General features: G+C 39.4%; 1 protein-coding gene across 1 annotated transcript in view; it reads right to left on the reverse strand.

Annotated features, from left to right (window-relative positions):
- Positions 1–789: 789 nt before the first annotated feature.
- The window catches only part of LOC126417434 (putative inorganic phosphate cotransporter), a 167,888-nt gene continuing 155,262 nt past the window's right edge, over positions 790–13,415 (reverse strand). Inside the window, exon 10 of the mRNA XM_050085117.1 lies at positions 790–1,284. Within this exon, the coding sequence (XP_049941074.1) occupies positions 1,253–1,284 (32 nt within the window). The 3' untranslated portion in view covers positions 790–1,252. The remainder of the gene's footprint in view (positions 1,285–13,415) is intronic.

The raw sequence follows: 13,415 nt of genomic DNA on the forward strand, positions 1-13,415 counted from the left end.
ACAGCTGTACTATGGGATCCAGAAATGAAAGTCTGCAACTTATTCAGGCTTTTCAGAGATGTTCTCACTTTTGCTAATGACAGACTGGACTATACGGCCACATGTCCTTTACTGAGAAGGACTTCTGCTTCATACAATCTGATGTCTTTTGACATACAAATAAGTTTTTGTACTTGAAATGGCCTAAGGCCAAAATCTGGAACATGTAACAATAAAACAAAAATTATTACAGTCAAATGGCAGCAGCATCATTAAAAAAAATTGCCAGCCAAAATAAAGATTACCTGTTTCACATACGTACAAATTTAGTTCTTGTGGGATGACACTTTTCAATTTAACCAAATCACTTGAATCAAAAGTGGCAAGTTTAGAATGTGGCACTCTCTTGCAGAAATTTCTGCAAAACACCTAGGTGCTATCCCTGAAGGAAGAATCATTGTTTGTGTTTTCAGGACAATAAGTCGAAAAGTATCCGTCAGTGAATGAATGAATGGGTCAGGCTTGGAGGTGTGATTGGATATCCTAATCGATTAAGCTAACTGTTTTTGAAAACCAGGTAATACACTTTCAAGTCCTGATATGGCACAAATTTTCATTGTTCACACCATATGCAGTTGATATTTCGGTTACATTTATGGAAATAATGTATCTTTGGAGAAATGTTGATACCACCTCTGTGCTAGTTGCTCACTATGCCACTGTGCAATGGCAGTGGTGTGGATGCTCATGAATTACATTTTCTGAATGACCTTCTTATTACGTTACATCAATTTGTGTAGTACAAACTAGTTATTTAATTATTTTTGAGATATTTATTTTCTGGCCATAACAGATGTACATTTTGTTACATCAGCTTCAGAAACATTCAACCAAAATAAATGTCACAGTTGCACATGTTGCACACAAAACAACATTTTACATACTGCTGGAATGCTCAGGGAAATAAATATTTCTGTGGTTGTCAGTCTTTATTGATATTTAATAAGTTTTTAAAAAAGGTCAAGAAAATATTTCTTTGCAACTGGGATAAAAGTTCAGCAGCTGCAAGAAATGTTCATTACATCTGAGGATAACAATTAGCTGCACTTGAAGAAATTAGGATGCAATTTCAGGCGATACCAGCCAGCTTTATCCTTCCCGTTGTGAAGTGTACCTTCCACTCCATAATACAACAGTATGCTGCTCCAGCACTGCCAATACTCTTGTTTCTGTCTGAGCCATCAGTCTGTCTTCTTGCTACAATTTTTCAGTGCTACAATTTTTCAGTCTCAACTATGACATCATCTGTTAAAAAAAAAAGAAAAGTAGAGAGTTATTACTGAGCCTGTAACAGAGATAAGGTAGAAAATTTTGATTATAGTAAGTGGAAACATAAAACCTGTGCATGTTCCAAGGCAAGCTAAGTAACTATGTTTTAACTAGTTGACAGATAACTGTAACAGGGCCAGTGACAACACAGTTTGCAGTATCGGTTATTGGTAACTTTAATTTTGTTTAATTATTTTATGAGGTATTCTATGTATTTTAATTTTTAATACAGTCTATAACAAATGTGTGCAACTGCAAACTCAGTAGTTTACATAAGTAAATGACCACTTGATGTAGCAAGATATAATAATAATAAAATAGTAAGAATAATAACAATAACTGTGGTGACCATTGACAACAAGAACATTAACATTCATCTTTAATGTTATGATCTTTGACTCTGCTCTCTTTATCTGTGTGTCTGGACACTTTTATGAATTTTTCAGTTGTATTGTGCTTCTACATTTCATTAAAGTTTTTATAACAAATTGTTTGTTGGCGACTACTACATCAGCTGGAATTATTACATCAGCGACCCCAACTTCACTCAGTTGGTTAATCATGCAAGGGTGTTAAGTCTCCTGGACTGCTGCAAGGCTTACCACTAAATAAGCCTATGTTCACTGATGACATTCCAAAAATCCTGCTGATTACTTCAGGCTTTACAGGTGCTGTGCAGTGAGTTATAGCCTCAAAAATGTGGTCCAAATGTGGCAGAGATTTATTGATTCCCTCTTGTTCAACTTGCCATTCGCAAACACTTATCTTGATATTTTGATTTTGTCATCTACCATTGAGGTACATGAATAGCACCTGTCACAGGTCTAGGCAACACTACATCAAAATGGTGTCAAAACCAATCATTAAAAGTCAATGGTGTGAAAACCAATCATGAAAAGTCACAAATGACCCATGATAACATCATTTCCCTGGGTTATATCATTTTGTCTGACTGCACCCAACCAACATCTGACTGCATTGAGCTCATTCGCAATCTACCTTTTCCTACAGACTACCATGGACTATGTAGATCCCTCCATATCATAAATTTCAACCTACCACATCCCACCTCTATTAAGGGACCCCCCTCACCAATGCCATAATTGGTAAGCACACATCAAGTGCTAGGATAGTCCTTGGACAAACAATTTGATCACAGCTTTCGAGTCACTCAAGACTTTCCCCATCCACACTACCACACCTGGTGCCCAATGCTCACATCTCAGTTACTGCAGACAGGAGTGACACATTGATTGGTGCAGTTTTGCAGCAGCATATCGGCAGCACAACTGAGTCTCTTTGGTTCTTTTCTAAGAAAATTTCACCTCCTCAGCACAAATGGTCAACATTCAGCCACAATTTCCTCATGGCCTATGAGGCAATCAGACACTTCTATGAAAATATCTAGGGACACAAATTCACCATATTTATGGAGCATGTCCTGATAGCTGTTGCCATAGCCCTGGACTGGACATTCTTCCTTGACTGCTCCACCACATGGACCTCATCTGGCAGCATTCCATGGATGTACAGTACACACATGGGTCCAATAATGTTGTAATGGGCAATTTCTTCCAACTCCACTGGACATGAGTGAGTTGGCACACTTACAGACAGACAATCCTGAGCTAACCAAAATGATGATGGACACAAAATGCTCTTTAACACTCAAGTGTTGCCTCCACCTGGTCTCCCCCACACCCATGATGTGTGACACTTTGATAACCATGCTCCACACATTCATTACTGCCTCTCTATGCCAAGTGATTTATTTATTTATTTAAATGTCAAGTTACGTAGGACCAAATTGAGGAGCAAATCTCCAAGGTCATGGAACGTGTCAGTACATGAACTTACAACATAAAAAGTAATAACAGATAAAAATAAATGTTCATGAACGTGAAAGAAAATCAGTCCATAAGTATAAGCAAATGCTATCAGCGATACAATGAGAATCATCTTAATTTTTCCAGGAACTCCTCAGCAGAATAGAAGGAGTGACCCATGAGGAAACTCTTCAGTTTCGATTTGAAAGCGTGTGGATTACTGCTAAGATTTTTGAATTCGAGTGGCAGCTTATTGAAAATGGATGCAGCAGTATACTGCACACCTTTTTGCACAAGAGTTAAGGAAGTCCGATCCAAATGGAGGTTTGATTTCTGCCGAGTATTAACCGAGTGAAAGCTGCTTATTCTTGGAAATAAACTAATATTGGTAACAAGAAACAACAATAAGGAATATACATATTGAGAGGCAAATGTCAAAATACCCAGACTCATGAAAAGAGGTCGACAAGACGTTCGTGAACTCACACCACTTATTGCCCGAACCGCCCATTTCTGAGCCAAAAATATCCTTCTAGAATGGGAAGAGTTACCCCAAAACATAATACCATATGACATAAGTGAATGAAAATAAGGAAAGTAGGCTAATTTACGTGTCGAAATATCACTCACTTTCGATACCGTTCGAATAGTGAAAATGGCAGTATTAAGTCTTTGAACAAGATCCTGAACATGGGCTTTCCACGACAGCTTACTATCTATCTGAACACCTAGGAATTTGAACTGTTCAGTTTCATTAATCATATGCCCGTTCTGTGAGAATAAAACGTCAGGTTTTGTTGAATTGTGTGTTAGGAACTGTAAAAACTGAGTCTTGCTGTGATTTAACATTAGTTTATTTCCTACAAGCCATGAACTGAGGTCATGTACTGATCTACTTGAAACCAAGTCAATGTTGCACACAACATCCTTTACTACCAAGCTAGTGTCATCAGCAAACAGAAATATTTTAGAGTTGCCCATAATACTAGAGTTGTTGTTGTTGTGGTCTTCAGTCCTAAGACTGGTTTGATGCAGCTCTCCATGCTACTCTATCCTGTGCAAGCTTCTTCATCTCCCAGTACCTACTGCAACCTACATCCTTCTGAATCTGCTTAGTGTATTGATCTCTTGGTCTCCCTCTACGGTTTTTACCCTCCACGCTGCCCTCCAATGCTAAATTTGTGATCCCTTGATGCCTCAAAACATGTCCTACCAACCGATCCCTTCTTCTAGTCAAGTTGTGCCACAAACTTCTCTTCTCCCCAATCCTATTCGATACCTCCTCATTAGTTACGTGATCTACCCACCTTATCTTCAGCATTCTTCTGTAGCACCACATTTCGAAAGCTTCTATTCTCTTCTTTCACTTCCATACATGGCTACACTCCATACAAATACTTTCAGAAACGACTTCCTGACACTTAAATCTATACTCGATGTTAACAAACTTCTCTTCTTCAGAAATGATTTCCTTGCCACCGCCAGTCTACACATTATATCCTCTCTACTTCGACCATCATCAGTTATTTTACTCCCTAAATAGCAAAACTCCTTTACTACTTTAAGTGTCTCATTTCCTAATCTAATCCCCTCAGCATCACCCGATTTAATTTGACTACATTCCATTATCCTCGATTTGCTTTCGTTGATGTTCATCTTGTATCCTCCTTTCAAGACACTGTCCATTCCATTCAACTGCTCTTCCAAGTCCTCTGCTGTCTCTGACAGAATTACAATGTCATCGGCGAACCTCAAAGTTTTTACTTCTTCTCCATGAATTTTAATACCTACTCCGAATTTTTCTTTTGTTTCCTTTACTGCTTGCTCAATATACAGATTGAATAACATCGGGGAGAGGCTACAACCCTGCCTCACTCCTTTCCCAACCACTGCTTCCCTTTCATGCCCCTCGACTCTTATAACTGCCATCTGGTTTCTGTACAAATTGTAAATAGCCTTTCGCTCCCTGTATTTTACCCCTGCCACCTTCAGAATTTGAAAGAGAGTATTCCACTTAACGTTGTCAAAAGCTTTCTCTAAGTCTAGAGGGCATATCATTTATATAAATAAGGAACAGGAGCGGCCCCAACACTGATCCCTGGGGAACCCCCCACTTGACAGTACCCCACTCAGATCCCACATCACAGCCGTTATCAACATTGTGAATAATGACCTTTTGCTGCCTGTTGCTAAAGTAAGAGGTGAACCAATTGTGAGCTACTCCCCTTATTCCGTAATGGTCCAACTTCTGGAGCAATATTGTGTAATCAACACAGTCAAATGCCTTTGTTAAATCAAAAAATACGCCAAGCATTCGAAACTTTTTGTTCAGTACCTCACAGCAAAAAGAGAATATAGCATTTTCAGTTGTCAAACTACTTCTAAAGCCGAACTGTACATTTGATAGCAAATCGTGTGATATAAAATGATCAATTAACCTTACATACACAGCCTTTTCGATAACGTTTGCAAACACTGATGGCATATAAATAGGTCTAAAATTATCTACATTATCCATTTCTCCCTTTTTATAAAGGCGCTTTACTACTGAGTACTTTAATCACTCAGGAAACTGACCATTCCTAAGGGAAAAATTACAAATACGGCTAAATACAGGGCTAACATGTGCAGCACAGTACTTTAATATTCTACTAGACACTCCATCATAACCATGAGAGTCCCTAGTCTTCAGTGATTTGATTATTGTCTCAATCTCCCTCTTGTCTGTATCACATAGGAGTATATCAGACATCAATCTCGGAAAGGCATTTGCTAAGAAATTTATATGATTCCCTGTAGATACTAAATTTTTATTTAATTCACCAGCAATGCTCAGAAAATGGTTGTTAAATACTGTACATATATCTGATTTATCAGTAACAGAAATATTATTACTGCAAACTGACTTAATATCGTCAACCTTGTGCTGCTGACCAGACACTTCCTTCACAACTGACCATATGGCTTTAATTTCATCCTGTGAATTAGCTATTCTATTTGCATACCACATACTTTTTGCCTTGCTAATAACATTTTTAAGCACCTTACAATACTGTTTGTAGTGGGCTACTGTAGCTTGATTGTGACTACTTCTAACATTTTGATATAATTCCCGCTTTGTTCTACATGATATCCTTATCCCACTAGTCAGCCAACCAGGCTGTCCATTACTGCTAGTACCCCATTTAGAATGTTCTAATGGAAAGCAACTCTCAAAGAGCATGAGAAATGTGTTATGGAAAGCATTGTATTTATCATCTGTATTATCGGCACTATAAACATCTTGCCACTCTTGTTCCTTGACAAGTTTTGAAAAACTCTCTATTGCTGTTGGATTAACTTTCCTACGTAGTTTGTAATTAAATATGACATTGGTTAAAGTACAAACACCTTTTAGTGTTAAAATTTGTGCATCATGGTCTGAAAGGCCATTCACCCTTTTACTAACAGAATGCCCATCTAGTAATGAAGAATGAATAAAAATATTGTCTATGACTGTGCTACTGTTCCCCTGCACCCTAGTTGGAAAAAATACAATTTGCATCAGATCATATGAATTTAGGAGATCTACCAACATCCTTTTTCTTGCACAATCATGTACAAAATTAATATTGAAGTCACCACATAGAACTACTTTCTGGTACTTCCTACAAAGTGAATCAAGAACCCTCTCTAGCTTAAGCAAAAATGCTCTGAAGTCAGAGTTAGGGGACCTATAAACAACAGCAATTAGAAGTTTAGTTTCACTAAATTCAACTAATGCTGCACAACTTTCAAATATCTGTTCAGTGCAGTGTCATGATACGTCTATGGTCTCAAATGAAATACTGTTTTTTACGTACAGAGCCACTCCCCCACCCCACAAGGAACTCCTTGAGAAGCAGCCAGCTAATCTGTAGCCTGGTAAAGGAAGCGTCTGAATTATCAAATTATTTAAGTGGTGCTCAGATATACCAATAATTTCAGAGTTAGCATCTATTAGCAGTTCACTAACTTTATCTCTAATACTTCTTATATTTTTATGAAATATGCTAATTCCTTCTCTACTTGGAAACATTACATCCTCTGGAGGTGAGCCCTTAGTTAGAGGCACTTCCTTTAAGCAGGTATACCTATCAGCTGACTTCAGTCTAAAAAAGGTGCAGCTCTAACACCAACTACTACAGGAATTTTTCCATGAGTGATACCACTACCACTACCACCACCACCACCACCACCACCACCCACTACACTGTCACCTATAAGCTTAGCCAGCCTCCGTTTCTCATACCTGTTGAGGTGCAGGCCATGCCTAGTGAAACCCCATCTACTGATAGACCCAACTGGCACCATGGAGATGTGATCCATGCCCTCCACCATCAGTGCCCTCCCCAGCCCCACATTAACGCGCCTAACAGCCGCATTAAGGTGAGGCCGATCATGACGCTGAAACAGTTGCATGAAATGCACATTAGTACCACCAGTTTGAGGAGCTATCTTAACCAAGTCACCACTGACATCATATTCCCCGTCCCTATCGAGACTGTTCCCTGCTCCACCCACTACCACTACCTGATCCTCTTTTGTAAAATTCTTACATAACTCCCCTATGCTTTCAGTCACCTGAGCCAACCCTGCACTAGGCTTCACAATGCTGGTGACCTGGTACTCACTCCCCAACACTTCCTGCAACTGCTGGCCCACATCTCTACCGTGGGAACTACCTAGCAGCAGAACCTTCTTTCTGATAGACTTTGCCACTAACTAGGCCTCCTAATTGCTGAGGACTGCTGCAAGTTACCTACATCTATGGCTACACGAGGCTCCTCTCCACTCAACTCTGACAGTTGGTTGTATCTATTGCATGTATACAAAGTAAAACTGTCTGAGTACCTCCTCTTCCTAGCTACCTTCTTGCCAACTTGTTACTCACCAACAACCTTACTCAGGCCATACCTACAGCCCTTCTGGACCCACACAATGACCCCTCCCCAATCCCTGCAGCCTCAGCCTCATCTGCCAGTGATCTGACTTATGATATGTGTGCTGACAGTGATCATCACATCCCTGCATGGACTGTCTCATCCAGGCATCATAGCGTTTTGTTTGGCCAGGAATAAAAGATGATTGTCGCACTTGGTTATGCAGATTTATCCTGTGTCAGAGGAGTAAGGTGAGACAGAAAGCCCAGCCCACTCTTGGACAACTGAGCATCACAAAGGGCCACCTCACATCATGTCCATATTGGCATGAGACCACTAGCACTCTCAGATGTTTATTGTTACAGTCTGTCTATCATCGACCGAGTTACAATGTGGGTTGAAGTCATTCCTCTCTCTAACATTATGGCCAAAACAGCTGCCCACGCTATTGTTAATTCCTGGGTTACCCACTTCAGCTGTCCCTCCTTAGTTAAAAGTGACCTGGGCTATAAACTTGAGTCCTTGCACTTCTCAAAACTTTGTGAGCTGTGTGCTGTTGACAAATTTCATAACACCACATGTCATTCAGAGTGATGGTCTTTTGAAATGATGGCACCATACACATAAAGTAACGCTCATGTGCCATGGTAGTTCCTGGTTAGAACCGCTACCGCAGACCATTTTAGGGATATGTCCTGCTTCTGAGGAAGATCTCCAGGCATCACTTGCAGATGTCTTGTATGGGAGCCCCTCATCTTATCTACCAAATTCATTGTCCCTTTTACTCCCCTACAGGATGATGAGCTTTCAGCATCAGTTGATAATGTATGTGCACACATCATGCATGGTTATATGCCAACTTCACAGCCACATTCTCTACCCAATGTTTTGTCCCTGAAGAACTGGCTATTCACAACTATGTGCTGCTCTGTGATGACTCTGTCATAGTCTCATGCACAGAACACCTTCAACATCATACATAATGACAAACTTCAGACAGTCTCGGTGACTTGATTGAAAGCTGCCATATTACTCACCAACAACCTTACTCAGGCCATACCTACAGCCCTTCTGGACCCACACAGTGACCCCTCCCCAATCCCTGCAGCCTCAGCTTCATCTGCCAGTGATCTGACATATGATATGTGTGCTGACAGTGAGTCAATACCCGTCAAGGATCCCACTTCACTGCCAATGTTTTGATTGACATGTGCGACAACAGTGATGTACTATATATCAACCCTGCCTCCACCTCTTCACACCCAACTCCCACTGTACAGTGCCCTCTCTATCAAGGTCAGGAACAGCGCAACATTTGTCTTTGTCATCTCATCACTGCCTCTACAGTTGCCCCCACCATGCACATCCAACTATTGAACTCTCCCGAGCTTCCTCTCTGATAAGAGTCTCATTTCAGCAAAAATGGCCAGCTCTCCATCATCATCCCCATTTGAGTACTGAGTATGTATATTGCTCCAGCCAACGACCTCCCCTGCACTCACGATGGATGTCAATTTCATCCGTCTGAGTGGATGTGACATTTTATCATTGATGGCATCACTTGCTGTGCATCTCACTCATGCTCCACCCTTCTCAAGGGGTGCACTCATGCTCCACACCTCTCAAGGGGTGCTCTGTGCTGACCATTGATCACTAGAACACTGTCATTCATCTTTGATGTTAAGATATTTGACTCTGCTCCCTCTGTCTTTGTGTCTGTGCGCCATTACAAGTTGTTCAATTGTATTGTGCTTGTATGTTTCATTAACATTTTTGGTAACAAATAAGTTATTGGTGATTTCCATCCTCTACCATATCATTGTTAGGATTTAAATTACCGTATCATAATAAAAGTAGCACATTAGCCGTATGTAAATAGAAAAACAGTGCTATAAGCAATGGAGTTCAGAAATCTTTTAGTGAGTTTAAACAACTTTTAATTAACAACTGTTTCAACTTGCCCTTAAAACGATTTCCTTAGAACTGCTTTATATTATTTGACAATCTTTTCTACAATTATTGTCTTCCAACAGCAAGTGGACTGTGATCTGTAACTCTTTTATTACTCTGTATCCCATGATAATCACATCTGCTTCTTATACTGTAGAGGTGAATGTCTTTATTTGTTACACTTATTTCTTCATTCTCTTTTACAAAAATAATTATCTTATGAACATACAACGAGGACACAGTCACTAAATTATACTTGTTGAAGTAGTACCTACATAACTGGCAACTGCTCATATTACCAATTACCCTCACTGCTCTCTTCTGAAGTACAAATATCTCTCACATGTAGGCTGTGGTCCCATGTCCCAAATTTCAATCCCATATTGCAAATGTGAGTGTGTTAATCCATACTATTCCATAATATATTTATTTTAGGGTGGAGATGATGTTATATTTCTGAGGTGTTTTAAATACTGCAGCTAATCATTTTACAGAGGTAGCTGATATGCTCTTTCCATGTAATGTCTAAAAATTTATGTTTATCAGAAGTTTCCGCTGTACATAGTGATTCATATTTATGTCCCCTTGAAGTTGCTTATGATTTAACAAGAACTTGATGACAACTGTCTTATCCTTATTCAATCTAAGATTATTCTCTGTATTGTCCACAACACTAGTAGTTCAGTACAGCCCCAGTTAGCAAACAATATATAAACAGCGTAGTTCACTCTGTATATGTTCAATATCCTTTGTTAGTCATATTTGGTATGGGTCCTATACACTGCAGCGGTGATTATAACCAATCTCCTATGCAGACTGGTTGCATTTCCTTAGTTTTCTACCAAGAACCAAAGTCTGCCACTTGCTTTATCTATGACTGAGCCTATGTGGTCATTCCATTTCGTATTGCAATGAAGCACTATGTGCAGGTATTTATATAAGTTGATCAATTCCAGTTGAAACTCCTTGATACTGTAGTGATAGAGTACTACATTTTTCGTTTTGTGAAGTGTGATATTTTATTTTTGTGAACATTTAAACCAAATTACCAGCCTTTGCATCACTTTGCAATCCTGTAAAAATCTGACTAAATGTCTGTCCAACTTTTTACAGACTATATGCTTCATTATAGATAACTGTATCATATGTTAAAAGTCTGAAGTTACTATTAATATTGTTTGCAAAGTCATTAATATGCAACGTCAACATCAAGGGCCCCAACACATTTCCTTGGAGCATAAGCAAAGCTACTTCTACATTTGCTGATGACTCTCCATCAACAATTAAGATGCTGCATCTTCCCTACCAAGAAATTCTCAATCCAGTCACAAATTTTCCTTGATCACATACACTCACGCTTTTTGGAACTCAAGAAATACTGCAAGTACCTGTTAGGCCCAATCCACACTTTTATGGATGTCATGTGAGAAAAGCATGAGCTGGTTTCACAAGACCATTGTTTTCATAAACCATCCTCGAAGGTATGGAGGAAGTCACTCTGTTCAAAAGACATTATTATATTTGAGATCAGAACTTGTTCTAAGAATCTGCAACAGATGGATATCAATGATATTGGACAGTAGTTTTGTGGATCACTGCTGCTGCCCTTCTTGTCGATGGATGTAACCTGTGCTTTCTTCCAATGACTGGGTATGGTTTTTTGTTTGAGGAATCTGTGGTAGATTATGGTTAAAAGAGGGACTAACTCAAATGCAAATTCAGTATAGAATTTTATAGGGATTCCATCAGACCCTCAAGTCTTTTTCAATTTCTGCAGTTTTAGCTGATTCCCAATGCCACTGACACTAGTATTTATAGCACTCATCTCTGCAGTGATACAAGAATTAAATTGTGGAAATAGCTCTGGATATTCCTCTGTAAAGATACAACTGAAAACAAAGTTCAGCATTTCTGTTTTTGCTTTGCTACCTTCAATTTCAGTCCCTGACTCAGTCATGAGTGTCTTGACACAAACTTTGGTACCACTGACCAACCTTTATATATGACCAGAAATTGTTTGGGTTTTGTGAGAGAGCTGTTCATAATATTCTGCTATGGTAGTTGTTGATGGTATCATGCATTGCCCTCTTCACAGCCAAACACATTTCTTTCAGCATCTCCCTATGCATAGCTCCACATTTCATTTTATACATGCTATTCACCACGGCTAAATGTTTGGAATTCCTTACTGAGGTATGATCACTGCCTCTGTATCTAGTTTGCTGAATATATAATCATTCTACTCATTTCATGTGCCCTTGGTACTTTGCTAATCAGTGTTACTATAATTGCCTTATGGTCACTGACATCAGTTTCTGTGTGGACATTCTCAAAGAGGTTGCATCTTTTTACTGCTATTAGATCTAATATACTTCCACCATGAATGGGTTTACGAATGATCTGTTCGAGGTAATTCTCAGAGAGTGCTTTGCAGGATCTCAGACATATACAGACACAAGCAAACATATGTAAAGGCCTTTACATATGTCTGCTTGTGTCTGTATATATGCAGATGGATATGTGTGTGTGTGTGTGCGCGCGAGTGTATAATGGTCCCTTTTTCCCCCTAAGGTAAGTCTTTCCGCTCCCGGGATTGAAATGACTCCTTACCCTCTCCCTTAAAACCCACATCCTTTCGTCTTTCCCTCTCCTTCCCTCATTCCTGATGAAGCAACCGTGGGTTGTGAAAGCTTGAAATTTGTGTGTGTGTTTGTGTGTTTTTTATTGTGTCTACCTACCAGCACCTTCTCGTTTGGTAAGTCACAGCATCTTTGTTTTTTAATATATTTTTCCCATGTGGAATGTTTCTTTATACTGTGACTTACCAAACGATAAAGTGCTGGTAGATAGACACAATTAAAAACACAAACACAAATTTCCAGCTTTCGCAACCCAAGGTTGCTTCATCAGGAAAGCAGATGAGTAGGAAAAACAAACCCATTATGTTAAAGTACAGCATTAGTAGTGTGACGTACAGCATTAGTACTGTGCTGTTTGACATAGTCACCTCAATTAAATATCAAGGCATAATGTTGGAAAGCAGCGGATAGGCACTTGGTGCAGGGAGTGGCAACTGTCCCTTAACATAGACAAATGTAATGTATTGCAAACACATAGAAAGAAGGATCCTTTATTGTATGATTATATGAGAGCGGAACAAACACTGGTAGCAGTTACTTCTGTAAAATATCTGGGAGTATGCGTGCGGAACGATTTGAAGTGGAATGATCATATAAAATTAATTGTTGGTAAGGCGGGTACCAGGTTGAGATTCATAGGGAGAGTGCTTAGAAAATGTAGTCCATCAACAAAGGAGGTGGCTTACAAAACACTCGTTTGACCTATACTTGAGTATTGCTCATCAGTGTGGGATCCATACCAGATCGGTTTGACGGAGGAGATAGAGAAGATCCAAAGAAGAGCGGCGCGT

Source organism: Schistocerca serialis, chromosome 1, assembly GCF_023864345.2.
Source record: "Schistocerca serialis cubense isolate TAMUIC-IGC-003099 chromosome 1, iqSchSeri2.2, whole genome shotgun sequence".
Classification (NCBI taxonomy): Eukaryota; Metazoa; Arthropoda; class Insecta; order Orthoptera; family Acrididae; genus Schistocerca; species Schistocerca serialis.